This window comes from Euleptes europaea, chromosome 5, assembly GCF_029931775.1.
Source record: "Euleptes europaea isolate rEulEur1 chromosome 5, rEulEur1.hap1, whole genome shotgun sequence".
Lineage (NCBI taxonomy): Eukaryota > Metazoa > Chordata > Lepidosauria > Squamata > Sphaerodactylidae > Euleptes > Euleptes europaea.
The window spans coordinates 72,770,921-72,792,236 of record NC_079316.1 but is presented as its reverse complement, the minus strand read 5'-3'; the positions used below and the strand labels follow the sequence as shown (position 1 = coordinate 72,792,236).

Genomic DNA, 21,316 nt, shown 5'->3' with positions numbered 1-21,316 from the left:
TCCACCAATTTTCATGCCAATTTTCACTCCACCTTCATCTAAATCTTTCCTTATGATCTGCATACAGATTAAACAGGCAGATAAAATACATCCCTTGTCTGACATCTTTGCCAACTGGAAACCCTTCGGTTTCTCCATATTCTGTCCTGATAGCAGCCTCTTGTCTAGAGAATAGGTTGCACATCAGATGTTGTGACACACCCATTTCCTCCAAAACCAACCATAGCTTTTCATGATCCACACAGAGGAAACTTTGCTGTAATCTATGAAACACAAACAGATTTTCTTCTGAAATTCTCTCATATGTTCTGGTAACCAGCATAAATTGGTAATATGACAAGTGCCTCTTCCTTTTCTGAATCCAGCTTGAACATCTCTCTCTCTCTTTGAACATCATTTTATACATCTTATTTTATGCTGCTTTAATGTTTTAATGTTCACCTCCTTGGGGATCCTATTTGGGTGGAAAAGACGAACAGAAGTGGTTCAAATAAAAGAACTACAATAAATAAATATTCTGGCTGGCAGCAGCTTTCCAGTGTCTTTGGTAAGAGGTCTTTACTAGTCATTCTACAGAGACTTGTTTTAACTGAAAATGGCAGGGATTAGACCTGGGAGATTTCTGTATATAAGGCCTGTGCTCTTCCACTGCACTGTAGAGCCTCTCCAAACTATAAAGGCCAGGTCCAATGTTCTTGTAGCTGTGTAGATGGTCTTGATAACTGCTCTATCATTGTCTTTCACCAGTGGGTGAAGACTTTTTTTGTTTTGTTTGAAATTCCCCCACTAACTCTTATGTGCCCTCCTCTTTGTTTGTGTGTGTTTTATGCATTTATATTTTGTATTTACAGTATGTTTTATTTCATTGTTTTAAATTTATATATGTGTGTGTGTGTTTTAACTTCTTTTTAATGTTTGAAATGGTTTAATGTCTGTAGCATTGAGGATCCTGAATTGATGGGAAAGCCACATAGAGATGTTATAAATAATAATAATATTCTCTGGACAGCTTTTATTGGCTATGAAATTTAGAATGAAGTGCAAATATTCCCTGTCCAAAGCATGTGAGTGAATCCCTTTTAACCAAGAACTGGTAAAAGAATTTGGCTATACAATAAAACATTCTTTATAGATATAACAAAACCATACCGTTATGAAGATTAGTTACAAAAGGCCTTTAAGAATTAAGGCATTAATAACACTTATGTAATAAGATTACAAGAAGCACAAACCTAAAGTGGCTTTAAAAGTAGAGTTTTCTAATACTTTAATTCTGAAACGCCTTGATTCCATGAATATATTGTCAGATAAACATTTGCTTCATCCTATAATTTTGGATCTTGAGTCGAGTCGAAAGAATAGGGTAAATACTTGATTCATGGTTTCCAGACTAACCTTTCATCATACTATGATTGCAACTCAATAGGTCTGGAATTTTCTAAAGCAGCTAAAATAATATTATGTTAATCAATGCTCAAGTTCTTGTTCATGATTTTATACTTAGAAAGCAACTTACTTGTTAAGTATTTTGGCTCTTTTAGTACTTGAAAAGTTCTCAAGTTGTAGTGATTCTTGGGTAAGAAAAGCGACAGCAAGGTGAAAATAGTTGTTCCAAAGCTGCAAGTCACAAGCAGCACAAGAATTATTAGTCAGTATTAAAATGTTGGGATATCTTAACACACTTCTGAAAAAATAATACGTATCTAAGGAAGACACCAAACTTTTTTCATTCTTGCTAGGAACTTTGCAAATTGAGGCATCGCATGCAGTTCTCATTAAATAGGGTTGCCAACCTCCAGGTGGTTGGCAGGCTCCACCCCCAAATCTCCAGGTATTTCCCAACCTGGAAGTGGCAACCCTATCATTAAACAAGCTGGCACAGCTGCACAAATATTGAAACCAAAGATTTTCTGAAGATTCAAGCAAAAGGGAATGAGAAATTCATGCAGGTCTATTTATGTTGCACATAATGTCAGAGAAAATTACTCAAAGAAAATTTCTCAACAGTAGGCTGAGGAACAAATGTGAAGGGCTGCTCTTCCTGGTTCTACAGATATCCAACAAATGCACACAGTATAAAAGATATAAAGTGTAGCCACAGAATTTAGTTTTGGTGAAACACAGCAGAGAGATTTTGGAATATGCCATGCCAAATAAACAGGAAGCGATCCTATTTTTGCTTGATTGAGACTAAAGATAAATTTGTATGCAAATTAATTAGAACACTCAAGCTCTCAGTAGGTTGCTAGCATGACTAAGTGCTGTAGGATTTGAATAAAATCAGAATCAAGGACAAATATTAGTGTTACTCAACTATATATATTTTTTAATGAATACTTTTAACTTTTTAAGATGTAGCTATCAATAATTTTCATCATGAAAAATAGCAGCATCAAAACTCAGCAAGTGACTAAAGATCTATGATAAACAGGTACACTTCAAGGTTATTTCTTGTAACAGTAATATTTATGACAGATTCATACTACCAGATTTCTCCATCCATAGAATGATTCATCAGCCATTCAGGGATGAGTGTCACATTGAGGTACTTTTGTAAACTGTGTCCTGAGAAGCACTCCAGAGATGGCACTGGTCACCAAAGACTAGCCCATCAATTTTACCTCAGATCAAACTTCATAACATTTCTGAGTCATTTCTCTCCTTGTCAGAGCACAGTCTTTGTCCACTAATGATAATTTCATTTCTCCAAGATGGGAACCAAGGATCTCCTCATGACCATAGATGGAAGGTCTTCATCTAAAAAAAATGCTGCCAGCTTCCAATTAGGCCAATATTTGAATTTCCCTGTGTCTCAGAAATACAACTCACTGCAACCTGAGAGGTGGCAGGTGAAGGGATTTAGCTTATGAACCATCACCTGGTTCAATCTAAAGGGAGGAACTTCCTTATCCCAACAAGCCAAGGAACCATCCATAACCCAGTAGGCCTAAGTGAATAGCTTATACTTTCTGAAACTCACATTGTTCTAACAGTGAAACACTCAAGATTTTGCTATCTGCAGATTTGCCCTAGCCTTTTTCTCCACCTGTTTTTGCATTGCTCCATAGGAGGCAGGACTGACATGATCTTGAGCAAAACAAGATCAAAACAACCTAAACTGACAAAAAAAAAAGCATGGAAGAAAGAGAGAGCAGCTTCTCTCCATTGCCATCTTACAGGTTCTATGCTTGTGTACACATGCTAGTACATATGTGTGCATAGAAACAATAGATAAACACAAGGAAGATGCCAGTGGAGTGTATTCCTTTTCTACTTCTGCCCAGTCATAAAGAACAGGAAGTAAGTTCTTAACTGCTAAGTCTCTATAGACTCCCTCTACTTGAGAAAACTTTGCCCCATGTTTGTGACACACCCTCTAGACATTTTCTGCCTATTCCTTATACACATTCAATTTTGACTAGACCACAAGCTAAACAAAACAGGTCCTTAAAGCTTAGGGGACCAAAGTGTCAGTTTACTTGTTTAAGGGAGCTATGTGTGTGAGCTCTGGATTCTGCTTTTATCCAGATCCTACAGCACTTAGGGCTCATTCCTGAGGTTGAGGGCGATTGGGTTTAGGAGGTGGCGGGGGCAGTTCTGTGATAAGAGGTACTTATGCTGGCGGTGGGGGCAGTTCCGTTGGTGCCTGAGCACCGCAGAGCTGCACACCGCTCCCCTGGAGGTGCAGTCTCTCCAGGCCGTAAATCCCAGAAGAGACATGCGGCACTGGCGTGTGTGGGGGGGGGGAGTTCCCGAGGGCAGAGCTGACGTTAGTCAGCTTCCACAGTTCCTCCAGGAACAGCGTTGCTGCGCCAGGTTTTTTTTGTTCACAATGGGGGGAAATGCCCCCATTTTTTCTTTTTTAACTTTAAAAAGGCTTTTTGCAGCCTTTCGGAGGCCAGGGTACTTTTTTAGAGGTGCCACGGTGGCGCCTCGGCCATGCCATCCCCGGCTACCAAAATGCTCTGGAATAGGCTGCCAGTCGTGCCAGTAACCTACTGAAATAGGGTTGCCAACTGCCAGGTAGTAGCAGGAGATGTCCTGCTAATTCAACTGATCTCCAGCCAATAGAGATCAGATCGCCTGGAGAAAAATGGCCGCTTTGGCAATTGAACTCTATGGCATTCAAGTCCCTCCCCTCCCCAAACCCAACCCTCCTCAGGCTCCGCCCCAAAAATCTCCCACTGGTGGCAAAGAGGGACCTGGCAACCCTATACTGAAAGCTTGAGCAGCAAATTCAGTAACCAATTAAAAATAACACAAGTAAGAGATACAAAGTTACAGGTTTGGAAAGGAAGACAACTTAAACAAACAAATCAGCAAAGAGCAGAGGAAACAATATTCACACTACTTACCTGTAGCTCAAAGTTGGCTTGATCAAGAAATTTTTTGTTTAGCATATCTGCATACTGATTAATTGCTCGTAGGAAGACTCTGAAAGATCAAGAGAAAATTACGTAATTACACACTTAGGCTTTGTACCTTTATAAGTTTAGCATCCCAATTAGATATAAATCCCAGACTGTCTAGAAAGTAAAATCTACTGCAGTGATTTGAAAAGCAGTGTGATCTCACTATCATTAAACATGCAGGAATTATATGCAGATGTTCTCAAAATTAATCAAGAAAATTAGCATACGCAGAATAACAACAGCACAACCAGTTCTTTGGATGAAATCACTTCTTTTAAATAGTACCATGAGACTATCAAAAGATCATTAGCTATTCCATTTACTGAAAAACAAAAAAAATATTTGCTTTATGAAGCTACATGTACTAATATTCATGCTTTACTGTTATATACTTAAATAAATACAATCAGCAGCTGATGAACAATGGAAAGAAACTTATAATTTACATAGCCTTTTAAGATATGTAGGAACTCCATGGCACAGAGTGGTAAGCAGCAGTACTGCAAACCAAGCTCTGCTCACAACCTGAGTTTGATCCCGACGGGAGTCGGTTTCAGGTAGCCAGCTCAAGGTTGACTCAGCCTTCCAGCCTTCCGAGGTCGGTAAAATGAGTACCCAGCTTGCTGGGGGTAAAGGGAAGATGACTGGGGAAGGCACTGGCAAACCACCCCACAAACAAAGTCTGCCTAGTAAAAGTCGGGATGTGACGTCACCCCATGGGTCAGGAATGACCCAGTGCTTGCACAGGGGGCCTTTACCTTTTAAGATATGTATTAGCTCATTAAAAAGAGAGAAGCGCGGATTATATTTGGTATAAATATAAGAATCTCCAAGCAGATGTTATAAAGAAAATTCTATATTCTCATCCCAACAACAGTAAAACATAATCTTTAGTGCCCAGATCTCTGCTTCTGGGGCAAGTGTCTCAGAGGCAAATTGTTTAATTGGTGTTATTAGCATGTCAGCTAATGCCTTGGTAAACTGACATGTCCTTTGAATAGAAATTGGAGGTCTGGGCCATTATCTTTGAAAGCACTGCAGTAATAAAGGGCAGACTCAGGACTCTTTCTAAATGACCTCTCTCTTTTCGCACAATAGTAATCTGTGCAAGAGGAGATCACATTAGGACACAGATAACAAACTTAATTACTCATAATACATTTCAACATTGAGCAATAAAAGGAAGACTAGAAACTGAGGACATATGGAATCTTAACAGCTCTTTTACAGAAGAGTCAAGGATCACTAGGCACTTTAGGACAAACCCATAGCATAGTAAAATGTTTCTTATCTATTCTTCTCTGCTATTGATTTTTCTTTTATGGATGTAAGTATATAAATACACTCCCAACATTCTTCTATTATATATGGTTTAACTCCCTCTTTTTACTCCAATACAAGTTTATTGTAAATAGATTATTCATTCATAAAATTAAGCAATCTCTATACTAATAGCCAAGTCGGCTAAATCTGAGGATACTTAAATCTGGTGATTGGAGCTGTGAACGGCCAAGACTGATCTTTCTACAAATCTGAGATGCCCCAATTTTTCAGAAAAAAATGTATCTTAAAAACAAAACAATAAAACATTGGGGTGTGTGTGAAAAAACCCAAAATGGTAAAAGGAGCACCTGTAGCCTTAAGAAACCGAAGCCTTCAATTGCTGTTGATAGGCAACCACAGCATTCTATCCTGTTTTTGTCAGTAAAAGGCAGAGGGTATGGGCAGGGCCCTTATCAGGGTTGTCTGGCCTTTGAGGGAGGACTCGTTGGACCAGACCTGGCAACAACCACCAGTCTACCTGCTACTATCTGACTGACATGATTCACCTAGGCCTGGCTGCTTGCTACTGTTCAACAGCAGCCACCCTAAAAAAAAAAAAGCCAGTGTGGTGAAGTGGTTAGAGCTTCATGCTAGGGTCTGGGAGAACCAGGTTTAAATCACTACTCTGCCATAGAAGGTCACTAGGTGATGAATTCATAACAAGTTTCAAGTCTCACCCATTGGACTGGACATTGTAGTCAGCAGGCAAAATCAACAGCCTGGTGATATGGCAAGCTAAAGTATGGGTCAAGCAGGGCAGAGGAGCACCACTGAATTAGGCATCTTACCTGTTTCAGACCCTGCTAGTCAGGGCACTAAGCACTTACATGGTTTAGCTGCTTTGACTCTCCTGCCACCTTGATTATTCATGACTGTGGTTTACTTGCAAATAACCTGTTTTGTGTCATTCTGGAGCAAGGCTGGGCAGCATGCAGGACTCAACCCTTTGGGATAGGAATGTCTGCAATGGATACTGCCTGCGATCTCTCACAAAGAACTTAGAACCCCTTTTATTCCTAGTTTTCTGTATGTACCAAAGTTCTTTTCCTATCTCTTTCCAAGCTTGCGGTAGTGTAGGAATCCCTTGAAGTTCTCCCTCAGCAGTGACCACTGCCATGAAAGATGTCTTGGTGTAATGTTAGAGTGTTGCTCTAGGATCTGGGAGACCCAGGTTGGAATACCCATTCTGACATGATAGCTTGCTGGGTAACCCCTGAGCCAGTCACTCTCCCACAGCCTAAACTACCTCACAGGTATAATGCTGTGAGGATAAAATGGAGGATGGGTGTGTTTGTGGTGTTATAATTCTCCATTGGGATAAATGTGGAATATAAATAGATAAATGTATAAAATAGCATGGGGGGGAAGTAACTACAAATATTTTGGTTTGCTAAATATGTAAGCCTCATCCCAAAATATTGTTGATCACCTCTGTAAGAGTGGGTTCTATTTTGCTCGAGATGCAATGGCAAATCCTATGATGGATGAATATCAGTTTGTTTACATATACAACATAATGTAATAATTTTGTAATTTACATAAGGGGAAGGGCCATAGCTCAGTGGTAGAGTATCTGCTTGGCATGCAGAAGGTCCCAGGTTCAATCCCCGGCATCTCCAGTTAAAGGGACTAGACAAGTAGGTGATGTGAAAGACCTCTGCCTGAGACCCTGGAGGGCAGCTGCTGGTCTGAGTAGACAATACTGACTTGGGGAAGGGGCTGTGGCTCAGAGGTAGAGCATCTGCTTGGCATGCAGAAGGTCCCAGGTTCAATCCCTGGCATCTCCAGTTAAAGGGACTAGGCAGGTAGGTGATGTGAAAGACTCCTGCCTGAGACCCTGGAGAGCCACTGCCAGTCTGAGTAGACAATACTGACTTTGATGGACCAAGGGTCTGATTCAGTATAAGGCGGCTTCATGTATGTGTGTGTTCATAAGGTAAAAAAAAATCAGATGAGAAAACTGAGAACAAGGTAGAAGCTGATAAGTACGCATGTGCTATAAATAATAGATGAGTTAATTTTAAGAAAGCAGAGGCAAAGGTGTTCTACAGAGCAAGAAGAAAGCCTGCAATCAGATAGTTGTTGGGTAAGAAGCTAAAGATTACAGGCTGGATCCTCTTAGACCATAAATGGAGTGACTTGACAGAAGGGATTTTTGCTATCTCTCCCTAGTACTACAGCTCCCCAAAGCTGCTCCTGAGAGATGGGAACCTCTCAGGAACTATGTGGTACATGGACACCTGCTGTCAGGAGAAGGATATGAGAAGCCACACATTAGCTGCACAAGGTCTGCTTATTTCCCCTTCTGGCTGTAACCCCTCCATGCACATATTTAATCCTAAGGGGCTTTTCAGAGAGGGTATAGGGATACAGTGGGAAGAACAACATTCCAAAATATCACTCCTACTCAGCTTGCATATATAAATTCTAAGTTCATTGTCATTGAGACTACTGATTAGGAAAAAAAACTGACCCCCTGTGGCTAATCATGTCTTTAGCGTCATAAATACTGTAATGATCCGCTTCTTGCATGTTCACAGCAGGTGTGCAATCTTTCATGGTTGGCTGAAGCTAATTTTTCCATGCATCTACATCTTGAATTTTTGCTTGGGATTGGAAACTGTTGAAATCCTAACACAAGGTTTTTTTAAAAAAGCTACAGATAATACAGCCTAACCATTTAAACTGATTTAAGTGGGGTTTATAGATGGAGCTGTCAGTTGGCAATCCCAGTTACCATCAGGTTAATGTTTTGTCCAATTCAGGATATTTTGTTAGAATGCTTACTTATTGGACTTACAGCGCAATCCTAAGGGGAGGGGTATTTATGATGGGCTTGGGGTCAGCGCTGCCCCACCGCCTCCTGAGTGGCTTGGTGATACGGTACAAAAGGGGAAAATGTATTTCCCCCCGAAACCCTGTATAACTGCCCCATTGAGTTACATGGGGCTACGTCATGGTTTTTGCAGGCGCAAGTACACCCCTGCAAAAGGGGGCATTCCTGGGATGAAAGGGCGTAGGGGACTGACTAAAGTCAGCCTCGCCCCTGGGAATGCCACCCTTGGCGCCGGCATTATCCCTTGCGCCAGAAAAATGCTGCTGCAGCAGCTCCAGCACCCGAGCACAGCACTGCTGCGCCACTCCCCGGCGCCGGCATAAGTGGCCCGTCGGCGGCATAAATGCCCATTGTCAAGCCACAAGTGGCATCTATGCTGGCTCTGGGGACACACCGCCTCCAGAAGCCTTCCCCCACCCCTTTTAGGATAGCTCTGTTTGACTCAATCTTCCTCAGAAAGCTCAAGCAGCTTACATGGGAGTTCCTAGTCTCCTATCTGGGTACTGGTTAGGTCCACCCCTGCTTAGTTTCAAGAGTACTATAGCATCAGGCACTCCCAAATAATGCATAAGATCATCCGTTGTGGATCTTAATATGCAACAATGCACAAAGTATCTGACAAAATGCGAGTGTGTAATTTTACTTATTTTAAATATTTATAATCATCTTCTCTTAAAAGTCTCCAAAGCAGCTCACAGATTAAAGCTGCCATGAAATTATAAATCCATAATTAAACACACTAAGAAAGATGATCAAAACTACAGAACTGAATATAACAGCCTCCCCCCCCCCCCGCTAAATCAGCAGATAGTGATCAACAAGCCAACAATCAGTAAATCATAAAGCACTAAAACTCACTGGTCTGTTCTCAAAAAGACTTGATGAATAAAACAGTCTGAATGCTGGCAAGGTTGGCAAGTCAGTCATTTGTCTAGGGGGGGTGTCCTTTTTCATTTTGCTTAATTTTTTCCCCCTTTATAACCCACCTTACTCTCCAATGGAGACTCAAAGCAGCTTACATTATTTTCCTCTCCTCCATTTTATCTTTACAACAACCCTCTGAAATAGGCGGAGTGTGTGTGACTGGCCCAAGTCAGCAAGCTAGCTTTCATGGCAGAGTGGAGATTCAAACCTAGGTCTCAAATGTCCCATTCCCACATTTTACCCACCACACCAAGAAGCTGAAAATAATGAAATACCCGAACGTTGCTTCACCTGTTGGGAAGATGATTAAATCAAGGGTAATTCTCCACCATCACCCCATGCACACCTTAACGTGGCAAGTGGGTTTGTGTGTGTCAGCGAAGCTAAAAGCAAATACCGTAAGAAGTCTGGACACATGAACAGGATTGCGCTGTACCAAATCAACTTTTAACTCACTGAGGGCGGGCTTCAATCCCTGCCTCATCAGATGACGGTCATCACATAGCAAGGCGTGATGCCACACCAAACACTAGTGCCTTGACATCATAGTCAACTTGATTCCATGAATGTTTTTAAAATCTCCAAATGGATTTCCCACTACTGAAAAGCTCCTCTGCTTTGTTACCACCTGATGCCTGAAGCTGGAGGCACATAAGAAGAGCCTCTGAAACAGATCTTAAAGTTTAGGCAGTTTCATATGGTAGAAAATTGTCTCTCCCTGGCCCCAAGCTCTTTTTATGACCAAAACAACACCTGGAATTGTACTTGGGCTGGGGGGAGGTGGCCAGTGAAGATCTTCTAACACCAGTGATGTATGCTCCAAATGATAGGCCCCACTTAGCAGTCTCATTGGCATATTTTGCACAGTTGCAGGGCAGAGAGGGGCTGCAGCTAGTGCCAACTGCTGAAAGCTGGTGAAAGCATTTCATTCCATGGGCACTATTGAAGTGCCTATAAACTTCATTTATGGGAAAACATATATTCTTTCACATGTATGAATACTCACAGGTTTATAAGGTGCTATGCTCAGGTATAAGAGCATAGCATCAGGCATATATATATATATATATTCTGCATACATATGTAGGCATATGCCCCATGTATAAGGGGTAAAGAATTAATCTTTGGTTCAGATTCACTAGTGTGTGATCACTGGGTTAGCATAAGCTGGCAGCCATTGCTAATCAGGTGCCAGTGAGATCATCCTTGCTCGGCTGGTACAGCTAGCCCCCTTAACAAGGCCCAGCCCAGTGATTTAAGACACCAGGAGTGTCAGATAAGAATGTTAAGTTTCGTTTCTTCATTAGAGATCATATAGCCATCTAAGTAAATGCCTCAAGACCACACTAATAGGATATGCTAATGGTTGTATACACACACACACACACGCGCGAATCTAATGTGTATTGGCTTTGATGTTATACGTAATTCTGATTACTGCCCTCCATCCTAAAGTCTATAAAGCACAATGTCTTTCTTTGTTCTGGGTGGGAATGCTCTGACGCTTTTAAGGGCATCTCCACACACGCTTCTCTTTTATTGGTCCAATAAAAGAATCGTTTAATCCTGATAACCTCTCCTGAATTACTTTATTGGGCAACTGAAGGTAATTGAGGCATATCACTACCAAAACATCGACTGTAGGAACTGGTTCCAACATAGGCTTGCCAACTGCCAACATGGCAAAAGCCCGCCAACCCACAGGGCTGGCCATCGACCCTCAGCTGTTTGGTGGGCAAAAGAGGGCCAGGCAGAGGGGGAGGCATGCGACGCAGACGCTCTAGCAATCTCTGCTTAAACTCCATAGAAACCACAGAGTTTAGTCAGAGATTGCTAGAGTGTCTGCGCCGCTTCAAGCTAAAGCAGGAAGTGATGTAAGCCCCCCCCACGCCCCCGCAAAGCTCCCGCAGGTGGAGCAGAGAGACCTGGCAATCCTATTCCAACAGCAACCACCAGCTGGGATCTTGCTTTTTAAAGGGAATCCTAACATCGAAGGGGGTCTTGTGGGCCATTTCATCTAATCCCCTACGCTATGCAGGAAATACAAAGCTGGGGCAATTTCTGACAAATTACTGTCCATATTAAACTTACAGGACAATGGAATGCCACTTCTACCTCTTCCCCCTCTCAGTTGCCAACAGCACCTGCTCACCTTCCTTTTCTTGCCACTGGCCACAGTCACCTTTGCCCCTGCCTTCTTCTACCTCTCTTGGCAACAGCCACGGCAGATCCCTTCTTCTCCTGAGCCATTTTTCTTTGTCCTCACTTTTTTCTTTAGTTTTCAGATATTTCTGCAAATCTGAGGATTGCCCCAGATTTGTAGAAAAATCTCCCCTATGGTCCCATGGTGAATTTTAAAATCTGTCCTCTGGGTGCCGAGATCACCACTACATATTAGATTCCGTTCTGTTTTGAGGTGTTTGAACTGAAGCCTGAAAATGCTTTGAATGAGTATCCTGCTTTGGAACACTATGTTAATCGCCAAGAGTAGTAAAATCAATGGGGGATAATTTTTGAACTAAAAATAACTGGAAAACTATGCACCGAAAGCAATTTTTTTAAAACAAAAAAACCCCACAGCAGGTGAGAGCTACACTGGGCCGGAGAAAAATGCTATGTTTCAAGTACTTTACAGAGCCTGTCAAGGGAATTTCTTGCTTTCTGCTGACAATTCCATAGCTTGTACATTAAAAGTTACCAGAGATACCCACAATTCACTGCTTATAAGGCTTCTTCAGATGCATGCTTCAGCTAAATTTTGCATATTTATTATCCACTGCAATTAGTTATAATGTCATCTTTGTGACATCTTTTAGTCTGCGGTTTTAAAGTGGAAAAACTATAGCACCTTGTTATAAAGTTTTTAAACTTTCTGAAATATCCATCACAAAATGCTAGGGTTGCCAGGTCCCTCTTCGCCACCAGCAGGAAGTTTTTTGGGACAGAGCCTGAGGAGGGCAGGGTTTGGGGAGGGGAAGGACTTCAATGCCATAGAGACCAATTGGCCATTTTTTCCAGGTGAACTGATCTCTATCGGCTGGAGATCAATTGTAATAGCAGGAGATCTCCAGCTATCACCTGGAGGTTAGTAACCCTACAAAATACTCATGGCGGATACTTTTTCAAAGAAACAATTTGTTGCATACCACAGTGGTGTAAAAAACAACAACACAGGCTTACACTTCTTCATTTGTGTTAAGGTCAGAAATTAGCTATACCTCTACAGCAGCCCATTTCCCCCTAGCGGCCCCTTCTTTGTTCCTAACTGAAAAGGTAAAATTAATTATGATACTTGAGGTGCCAATTTGGGAGCAAAAACATTAGATGAAGCGATTTTGGGTTTCAGCCTCTGATCCCATTGCTTTTGTTGTTCTTGATTAGGAACCAATATTTACCAAAGAGTCAATGTTGAAAGACACAAATGTTTCATATCATATAAATGAGAGGAGAAACTTAGAAAGAGAAACATAAAAACAGTGTCCCTTGCCTGTCAACAGCAGCGTAATGGAAAATAGCAATACAGCTTTGTAATCGGTTCTGCTTTGTTGATCTGCGAGTACTTGTGTTGCTGACATTGCTGAAAATGGATCACTAACGCCAAGAAAGAGAAAAACCTTCCTGAAGCTTTAGGTAATCTTCCTTTTGCATCGAACAATAGCTGTCACATTTTAAAGTTAGACATAACATCTTCTTCAGAAAGTAAAGGAGAGAGGTTAAAGTGATCCTGGACAGCAAAGTAGCAAAGTTTGGAGTCACAGAATCATAGAGTTGGAAGGGACCACCAGGGTCATCTAGTCCAACCCCCTGTACAATGCAGGAAATTCACAACTACCTTCCCCCCACACCCCTAGTGACCCCTACTCCATGCCCAGAAGATGGCCAAGATGCCCTCCCTCTCATGAAGGAAAGGGCCAGATGCCATGCCACCAACTTTTGCCAACAATATCATTTATTAAATTATTGAAATATATACAATTTCATTCATATCCAAGCAAGCAAATTGCTTGTTTCCTGCTACTGATGTGTTGTTCTATTAAGGTTTTATACATAAAATGAAGCAATCCGCCAAGCATTATCGCAGTATAACCCCCATTCATTTGACTAGGGTCTCCTGTACAAGCCCCATAAATAACGAATAGAGAATGAAAAGCTGCTGCAGAACTTGGTGCATTGTGCTCATTATATTACAGCTTGCATGTCTTTATCATTAAGTTGCTTTGTGCACATTGATAAGGAACCAGGCAGACCTTGCTGAAGTATGTAATCTGAAAGCATTTCAGCAGGATAAGCAACCTCTAGCTGGATGGGCAGAAGCTTTACGCCCTTTGTGCGATATTCATACTGAAGTACCACAATTTACTGGAGTTCATTAGAGTGTAGTTGTTGCCTTCTGTCATATATCTGGGTTTGTCATGTCCAGAGGTACCTGCATAAGACCAAATTTAACAATGTGCACTGATACACCTTTAGTACAATCACATTTCAGTTAGACCTATATGGAACTTGCCTTATCCTAAGGCCTTGTTTGCAATCACTTCCATGACTACACTTTCATGCGACCCAGATATTTGAGACCAGTCCAGCTTCTGAAAGCCACAGAACCAACTCCGACCTTTAAAAAGAATCCAGCTCTACATCCCACTGCAAAAAAGGCACATGTTATATTTATAAGCGTACTAAAACATGATAAGAAAACTTGTACCAGATCCACCAGAGGCTGTAGATTATCTGTTCATACACAAGAGGAAAAATCACTATTAAAACCCAAGAAATAAACATTTTCTCCAGAAAGTTTGTGCTGTAAAGAACAAACCCAAACTCAACAGACTTTTTGCCCATGAGCAAAACTGCTAAACAAATGGAGACTATCTTAATTTATTCTTCTTTCAGATCAACAGTTACAGTATTCCCTACACTTGCTACTGAGAAAGAAAAACTCAATTAGCAGAAATACAGTTCACACAATCAGAAAGCAAGCTAACATCCCATCGTAACAGCTTTACTCATGAGCTTCCAAAAGTGCACTGGAAATGTTCTGCCTTACAGAGTCTCAAATTTATTTGCAAGACGGCGGCCTTCCTCATATCCTTGGGAAGCTCGTTCCTTAGACCAGGAGCAGTCACCAAAAAAGCCGAAGGTTTTGTGCCAATAAAGTTGACTGAAACTGAAACGACCAAGGAAGTTCTCATTAACCTGAGTGGAGGAACTACTAATAATCCTTGGTATGACAACTGGAGCTACCTTGGGGCCATATATAGGTAGAGGAACAGTGGAACAGGCTTCCTTGGGAGGTGGTAAGTGCTCCTTCCCTGGAGGTTTTTAAGCACAGGCTAGATGGCCATCTGTCAGCAATGCTGATTCTATGACCTTAAGCAGATCATGACAGGGAGGGTACCTTGGCCATCTTCTGGGCATGGAGTAGGGGTCACTGGGTGTGTGGGGGGGAGGTAGTTGTGAATTTCCTGCATTGTGCAGGGGTTTGGACTAGATGACCCAAGTGTTCCCTTCCAACTCTATGATTCTAGGTTATCCTTCAGATATGAGGTGCCTTGGTCACGACATTAAGGTTAATAAGGTTAACACCAGCTAAGGTTGCCAACTCTGGGTTCGGATAGCCTGGAGATTTGAGGGTGGAGCCTGGGAGAGTGGGGTTTAGGGAGGGGAGGGACCTCGGTAGGTATAATTCCAGGCAGTCTACCTTCCAAAGCAGCCATTTTCTCCAGGAGGAGTGGAATAAATGTTTTAAATAAATAAATGATTTATGTAGTCTGGAGATCAGTTGTAATTCCAGGAGATCTACAGCCTCTGCCATGATGTTGGCAACCCTACAACAGCACTGTGAACTGTACATAGAAACAGACTGGCAGCCAATATAGTGATCTTAAAAAGAGTTCTTGCCTTCCTGTCCCCAGCTAACAATTTTTTGGGGTCTTTCTCCACATGCATCAATCAATGTTGCCATATAGTAATGGGTAACATTGCATTTTCTGATGCTGTCTTCCTTTGGGATGCAGTTTTAAGAAATTGAAACACTGATTTTACTTGATTTCCACCCACTTCTCTTCCTATTTTTCCTAGGTTTCTTTCTGACAAAGATATACTTGAACTATTGTTTTGTGTGGGAGCCAGCTTGATGCAGTGGTTGGATTAGGAACTGGGAATCCCAGATTCAAATGTTCCATGAAGGTCACTGGATGTCCTTGGGCCAATTACTTTCTCTCAGCCTAGCCTATCTCACAGAGTAGTTGTGAGGGTAAAATGACAGAGATCTGAGATCTCGGCTGTCATGAGGGGCGGTAACCCCCTCCGCCCAAGGGGCCTCTGGCCTGGAGGATTTTGTGGCTGAGACAGTCTCTTCTGCCTCAGACCAATCCGAGGGGAAGTCGGAGCTTGACTCTCCTTTGGAAGTTGCCAGGTTGCCGCAGGATACACCTTGCAGGCAAGACCTGACTCTTATCCTCCCCGGCTGCTTGACTTCTCTGGCCTTTTATACCCTCCAGGCCAGAGAAGTCCCTCCCTGACTCCTCCCAGGCCCCACCCCCTAGAAGTCTTTATTGGGGAGGCTGGGGAGGAAGCCTCCTCCCAGCCACGTGGCCTCGGGCGTGCTGTGCGCCCCTGCCCCCTTCTGGCCTGCCTGACCATTAGCTGTTGATCAGGGCGGGCATTTTCTCGGGTGCCGCGGCTTGGCTGGGCCTAGCTGCAGCTGCTGCGGCCGCTCCGGGCTTGTTGGCTCCTGCCGCGGCATTGCGTCTTCCTCTTCCCCCGTTGCCTGGCTGGAACCCTGGGGAGAGAGAGGGGCCGGGCCTGCTGTCGCGCCGGTGAGGGAAGGGGTCAGAGTTGCCCCTCGCCCAGCGTCTGAGGTGAGTGGGGCCCCCGGGAGAGGGCACGGGAGGCTTGGGCAGGAGCCCCCCCCCCCGTGACATCTGCCCTGAGATCTTTGGGGGAAAGATGGGATAAGAATGTACTAAATAAATATATACATTGGGGCCAAGTAACCTAGTGCTTTTCCCAGGGACACACAAGGCATTTCCAGAAAACAAGTCCTGTGTCTGGGTCCCTATGGAAATAATGTGTGCATGTGTGTAAACTGATATCTATCCCTTAGCATGATGAGTACAATCTCCAGATCTGACGGCAGGAACCTGGGGCAAGGGAAGCACAGAGGGGCGTCACTTGGAGGAACTGCTCCATGCCTGGAAAACGTGATGTACAACTCAGTACTTAGATCAATTTGAGCGATGCTACTGTGACAAGATTCGAATGCTTCTGTATTAACAAAACATAATTAAATCAGCTCCATGCGTGGCAAATTCACCTTGCATTGCCGTGCCCTTTTTTTTCCTTCTGTAATATTCATGTGCTGATTATGTCAGACAAGATCAGAATGTTTACAACATATGGTGCTCTAGTCATGCACACTGGGGGAAAAACCCACAGAAAGTCATTTTCTTAAATATATTCCAGATCTGTATTTTTGTTCTGCTTGCTGACTTCCTGGCCTTGGTAAAGAAAAAAAAACATTATGCAGGAATTCCTTTAAAACTCTTTCCCGACATTAACTGGTCTACTTTTTGCAGAACAATAATTTACATATGTTGCCCTTTGCATTGTAAAGCAACCCTATAAATAGAAACCATCACTATGATAACCTCAAGACATCTAAACAGTCATGTCAGCTTACTGAGAATGGAAAACACCAGGTTCTTAGAGCACCCACTTTAAGCAAACTGGCTCTCAAACCAAGGACTCGGCCTCGTTCACTTCTAGAGACACAGGATACGTCCTGAGGGCTGACAACTAGGAAAGCAAGAAAAGGGGGGATCGGGATATGCAAAGCTGATTAATTGCTTAAGCTCCAGAATGTACTTTTATAGAGATGTGAAAGCCTGGAAAGAATCAGAAACGTTTTGGGGGAATGGTCCCCCCAACCCAGGACTTTTTTTCAAGGGAAAAGTTGGGGAAATGTTGGTAGCACTGTTAAAAGAAAACACTCCCATGAAATATTTGCTGATTTGGAATTAATGGAATGTTTTCGAAGAGGAGGTTTTATTCACTCGAAATGTGTAACGTGAAATTTTTATGCAAGACAACCTGCAGCATTAGATAACGACAAACACTCAGTGTCCTGTAGACACAGACAACTTATTTTCAAGGATATGTTTATTGTTTATATATGAATTGATATGCTCTAATGTGTTTCATGATCATACATCTTTGAGGAAAACTCAGAGAGAATGTGACCAGACCGGGGGGGGGGGTAATGATGACCAGGGATGCGCATCTCCATATTTCTATGCCTGAATATATACAGGTTGTATATCCCTTAAATGGACAGCTGAAATCCAGATTGACACAAAAACTGGACATTTTGAGCTGGCATGAAAGTAGATCCGTACAGCCCACCCTCTCCTGACTTCGGAGAGGCAGGGCACTGCGGATCTGACTGAGATCCACACCACCTGGTTTCTCTGGACTTTGGCCATGGGAGCCTACTTACCTACCTGTCTGCCAGAGACAAGAAGAGAGATGGCCAGCTGGATGGGAAAAGCGCCACCACCACCACCTCCTGCCATGGCACTCTGGGAAAAGAGGAGACAGGAAGGCGGAAGGAGGATGGGAAAGGGTGGGGCTATAAGGACAGGAGCCAGGGGAGATTAAAAAAGGGAAGCCAGCCCTCCTTCCGGGGAGGAGGAAACTACCACTAGCATGCCTATGCCAAAATCCAGAAAGATCCGAACTACGAAACGCTTCTGGTCCCAAACAGTCTGGTTAAGGGATACTTAACATGTATACGGTACTTGTTCTGATCTGTTTAGGTGTGGGGAGCAGATGATCCTGTTTCCATCCTTGGCACCCTCTACTAATGAAAACACTTCAAAGAAAGGGAAGTAATAATTTGTTCCCATACAACCCTGACCAGGAATTGTGTTGAGCATCTCAGTTCACTGGTTCTTTGGAGCGGCAGCACAAAAAAAAGAAGAAGAAGAAGAAGAAGAAGAAGTAAATATCAGCACCACCTTTGTGTTCCTCTACCTTCAGGACCTGGATAGCCCCAGGCTAGCATTTGCGTGATCTCGTCAGATTGCAGAAACTAATCGGGGTCAGGCATGGCTAGCATTTGGATAGAAGACCTCCAAGGAATACCGGGGTAGTGATGTGCAGTCAGGCAAATGGCAAACCACCTCTGAACGTCTCTTGCCTCGAAAACCCTACGTGGTCACCATAAGTCAGCTGTGACTTGACAGCCCCCCCCCCAAAAAAATCTCTTCAGATGTGACAGGGCCTTTGCACTGGTTACTTTGGAATATCTTCCCATCTTGCATCTGACATCATTGCTGAATATAATTCAGTACTAGATTGGGTTCTATTCCCCTCTTTTTTCTTTCAAAACTTTATTTCAGCCATTTTTAGTTAATTTTATTGGTTTGTTCTTCCTTAGATGGTGTAGTGGTTTAGAGCAGTGGTTTAGAGCGGTGCTCTCTAATCTGGAGAACCGGGTTGGTTTCCCCACTCCTACAGATCAAGCCAGCTGGGTGACCTTGGGCTAGTCACAGCTTTCTTAGAGCTCTCTCAGCCTCACCTACCTCACAGGGTATCTGTTGTGGGGAGGGGAAGGGAAGGTGATTGTAAGCCAGTTTGATTCTTCCTTAAGTGGTAGAGAAAGTCGGCATATAAAAACCAACTCTTCTTCTTCTGTCTCATTTGGTTTTAAGATTGCTGTGTTAGCTACTACTGTCTTCCAGCCATTTTAGTTGAATGGGGAGGGGGAGGCTGGCTTGCTAGCTATGAGATTATTTCAATAACTTTTTTTGTATTGCACTGTGTGGGGAGAGAGCATACAAATGCCTGGAAAAATATATATAAAGAACTATGTCTGCCTGAGACCCTGGGTAGCAACTGAGAGAGAGCACACAGCACCACGGACAAACGGCCTGGCTTAGACTAAAGCAGGACTTGAATCCTACAAGGAGTTGGGCAGCCCATTCCTGAGGGGAAGGGCTCAGCCGGTGGGTGGAGGTGCTGCAGCCGCGCTGCCTCCAAAGGAGTATTCAGCCTCCCCCACCAAAGCCAAAATGCTACCCTCACCCTCAAGCCCCGTGGAACTGCTCCATAGGGTTCCACGGGGATAACCACCTAAAATGGTGGCGTATATCAAGGTGAACGCAAAGGGGGCTTTCCTGGCTTGTAAGGGCTCAGGAGGCCACCTAAAGGCGGCTCCTCCCCTGGATTGCACCCCGGAAAGACGGCGCATGGAAGCGCCCCATCAAAATGCCAGTGGGAGGCTGAGCTGGTGTACCAGGGCTGCACTCCCACAGCAGTCCATGGGCCCCTGCACTCCCCCTACGGACTTTCAGTCCTCAAGGTCAGGAATGGGCTGGGAATCTTGCAAGACAGGGTGCAAAAATGTATTTCTGGATGAAAAATCTATATGATGATTCTTAAAACAGAGCACAACAGCTTGTGAGCTGTCCTTTGCATGAGCAACTAGTCTTTTTTTCGTAACACAATATTCATATCAGGCAACAAAACGGATATGGCCTGACATTTATTGTGACAAAGTGAATGATATTTTTATGTGCTGCAGATCCTAAATGTGTACAGCAATCACATCACGGAATTCCATCTGTCTGGAACAGATATAATTTTATATCATCCTTTGTATACCCGTCAAATTGTATAGCATAGGTAGCAACAATAAATCCAATCATAACTACAACTGAAAGATTATAAAGTCACAAATACTGAATTGGCCAGAAAGGGGGAAGGAATTTGACTGCATAATCTTAATTTTTAATTTCCTTTCATTTTCTGTGATTCACGGTATTTCCCCCTTTGAAATAAAGTCTAACGGGTAATAAATCAGCCACCTTGTTTGGGGCATTAGGAGATTGCAGTGTTATGTTCTGCATGCCTATTGAAGTTTATATCATTCTGTTTCACAACTGGGGTATTACGCCATCTTAAATCATAAAGTTGTCTCTCTTTCTGCTCTGTGGCTACTCCTGTGGGGTTGAATACCCAACACAAGGAATCACTCTTTACGGCAATCTCTGTAGCTGCAAGCAAAGCAATTTAGAAAGCACTTTTATGGGAGCAGCTTCTACGTAGCACTTGTTACAAATTGCTTTCCTGTGACAACATTTCCAAAATATGCAGCTTAAGTAATACAAATGGGTTATTAAATTACAATGATGTAAACAGATAGAAAAGCGGGTTCTCGTCAACAAATCCATTATAAACTAGCAGCAAAACAGGATTATTTACTTGACATCTATTCATTCCTGTTAATCTGGCACAATATTATTACAACCCAAGCATTAAATGCAATTGGCTCAAGTTTTCTGGTGTAATTTACTAATGATGGCATGTTGCCTAAATGTTTTAAAGTTAGGAAGATGGAACAAACAACTTGGCGAAAATCAAAAGAGTTACGGAGACAATCAGTCTTCATGCTATTTTATAATCATGACAGGCATATTAGAGAGAAATTTTGCATTTGGAATGGCTCTGGGTACTTCTTAATACTGCACAAAGCTCTGCCCAATATATAAACTTGGATTTTAGGTGCTAACCAATATAAACCATGGAGACTACAAGTGTTATTACTACAGTTGCCAAATCCCTAGAGAGAAAAAAAAGTCCTGTCCCTTTAATACAGGATTACTGAACTGTTGTTTACAGGGTTGCCAACCTCCAGGTGGGGCCTGGGCGTCTCCAGGAATTACAAATGATCCCCAGATGACTGTTCCCCTGGAGAAAATGGCTACTTTGGAGGATGGCATTATACCCCGCTGCAGTCCCTCCCCAAACCCTGACTTCC

General features: G+C 42.8%; 1 protein-coding gene across 2 annotated transcripts in view; it reads right to left on the bottom strand.

The window, feature by feature from the left end:
• DOCK1 (dedicator of cytokinesis 1) overlaps window positions 1-21,316 on the bottom strand; it is a 530,876-nt gene that overhangs the window by 157,638 nt on the left and 351,922 nt on the right. For both annotated transcript variants that reach the window (XM_056850272.1, XM_056850273.1), the window contains 2 exons: window positions 4,356-4,434; window positions 1,517-1,617 (listed from right to left, as the gene is read on the bottom strand). In XM_056850272.1, the coding sequence (XP_056706250.1) occupies window positions 1,517-1,617; window positions 4,356-4,434 (180 nt within the window). The remainder of the gene's footprint in view (window positions 1-1,516; window positions 1,618-4,355; window positions 4,435-21,316) is intronic.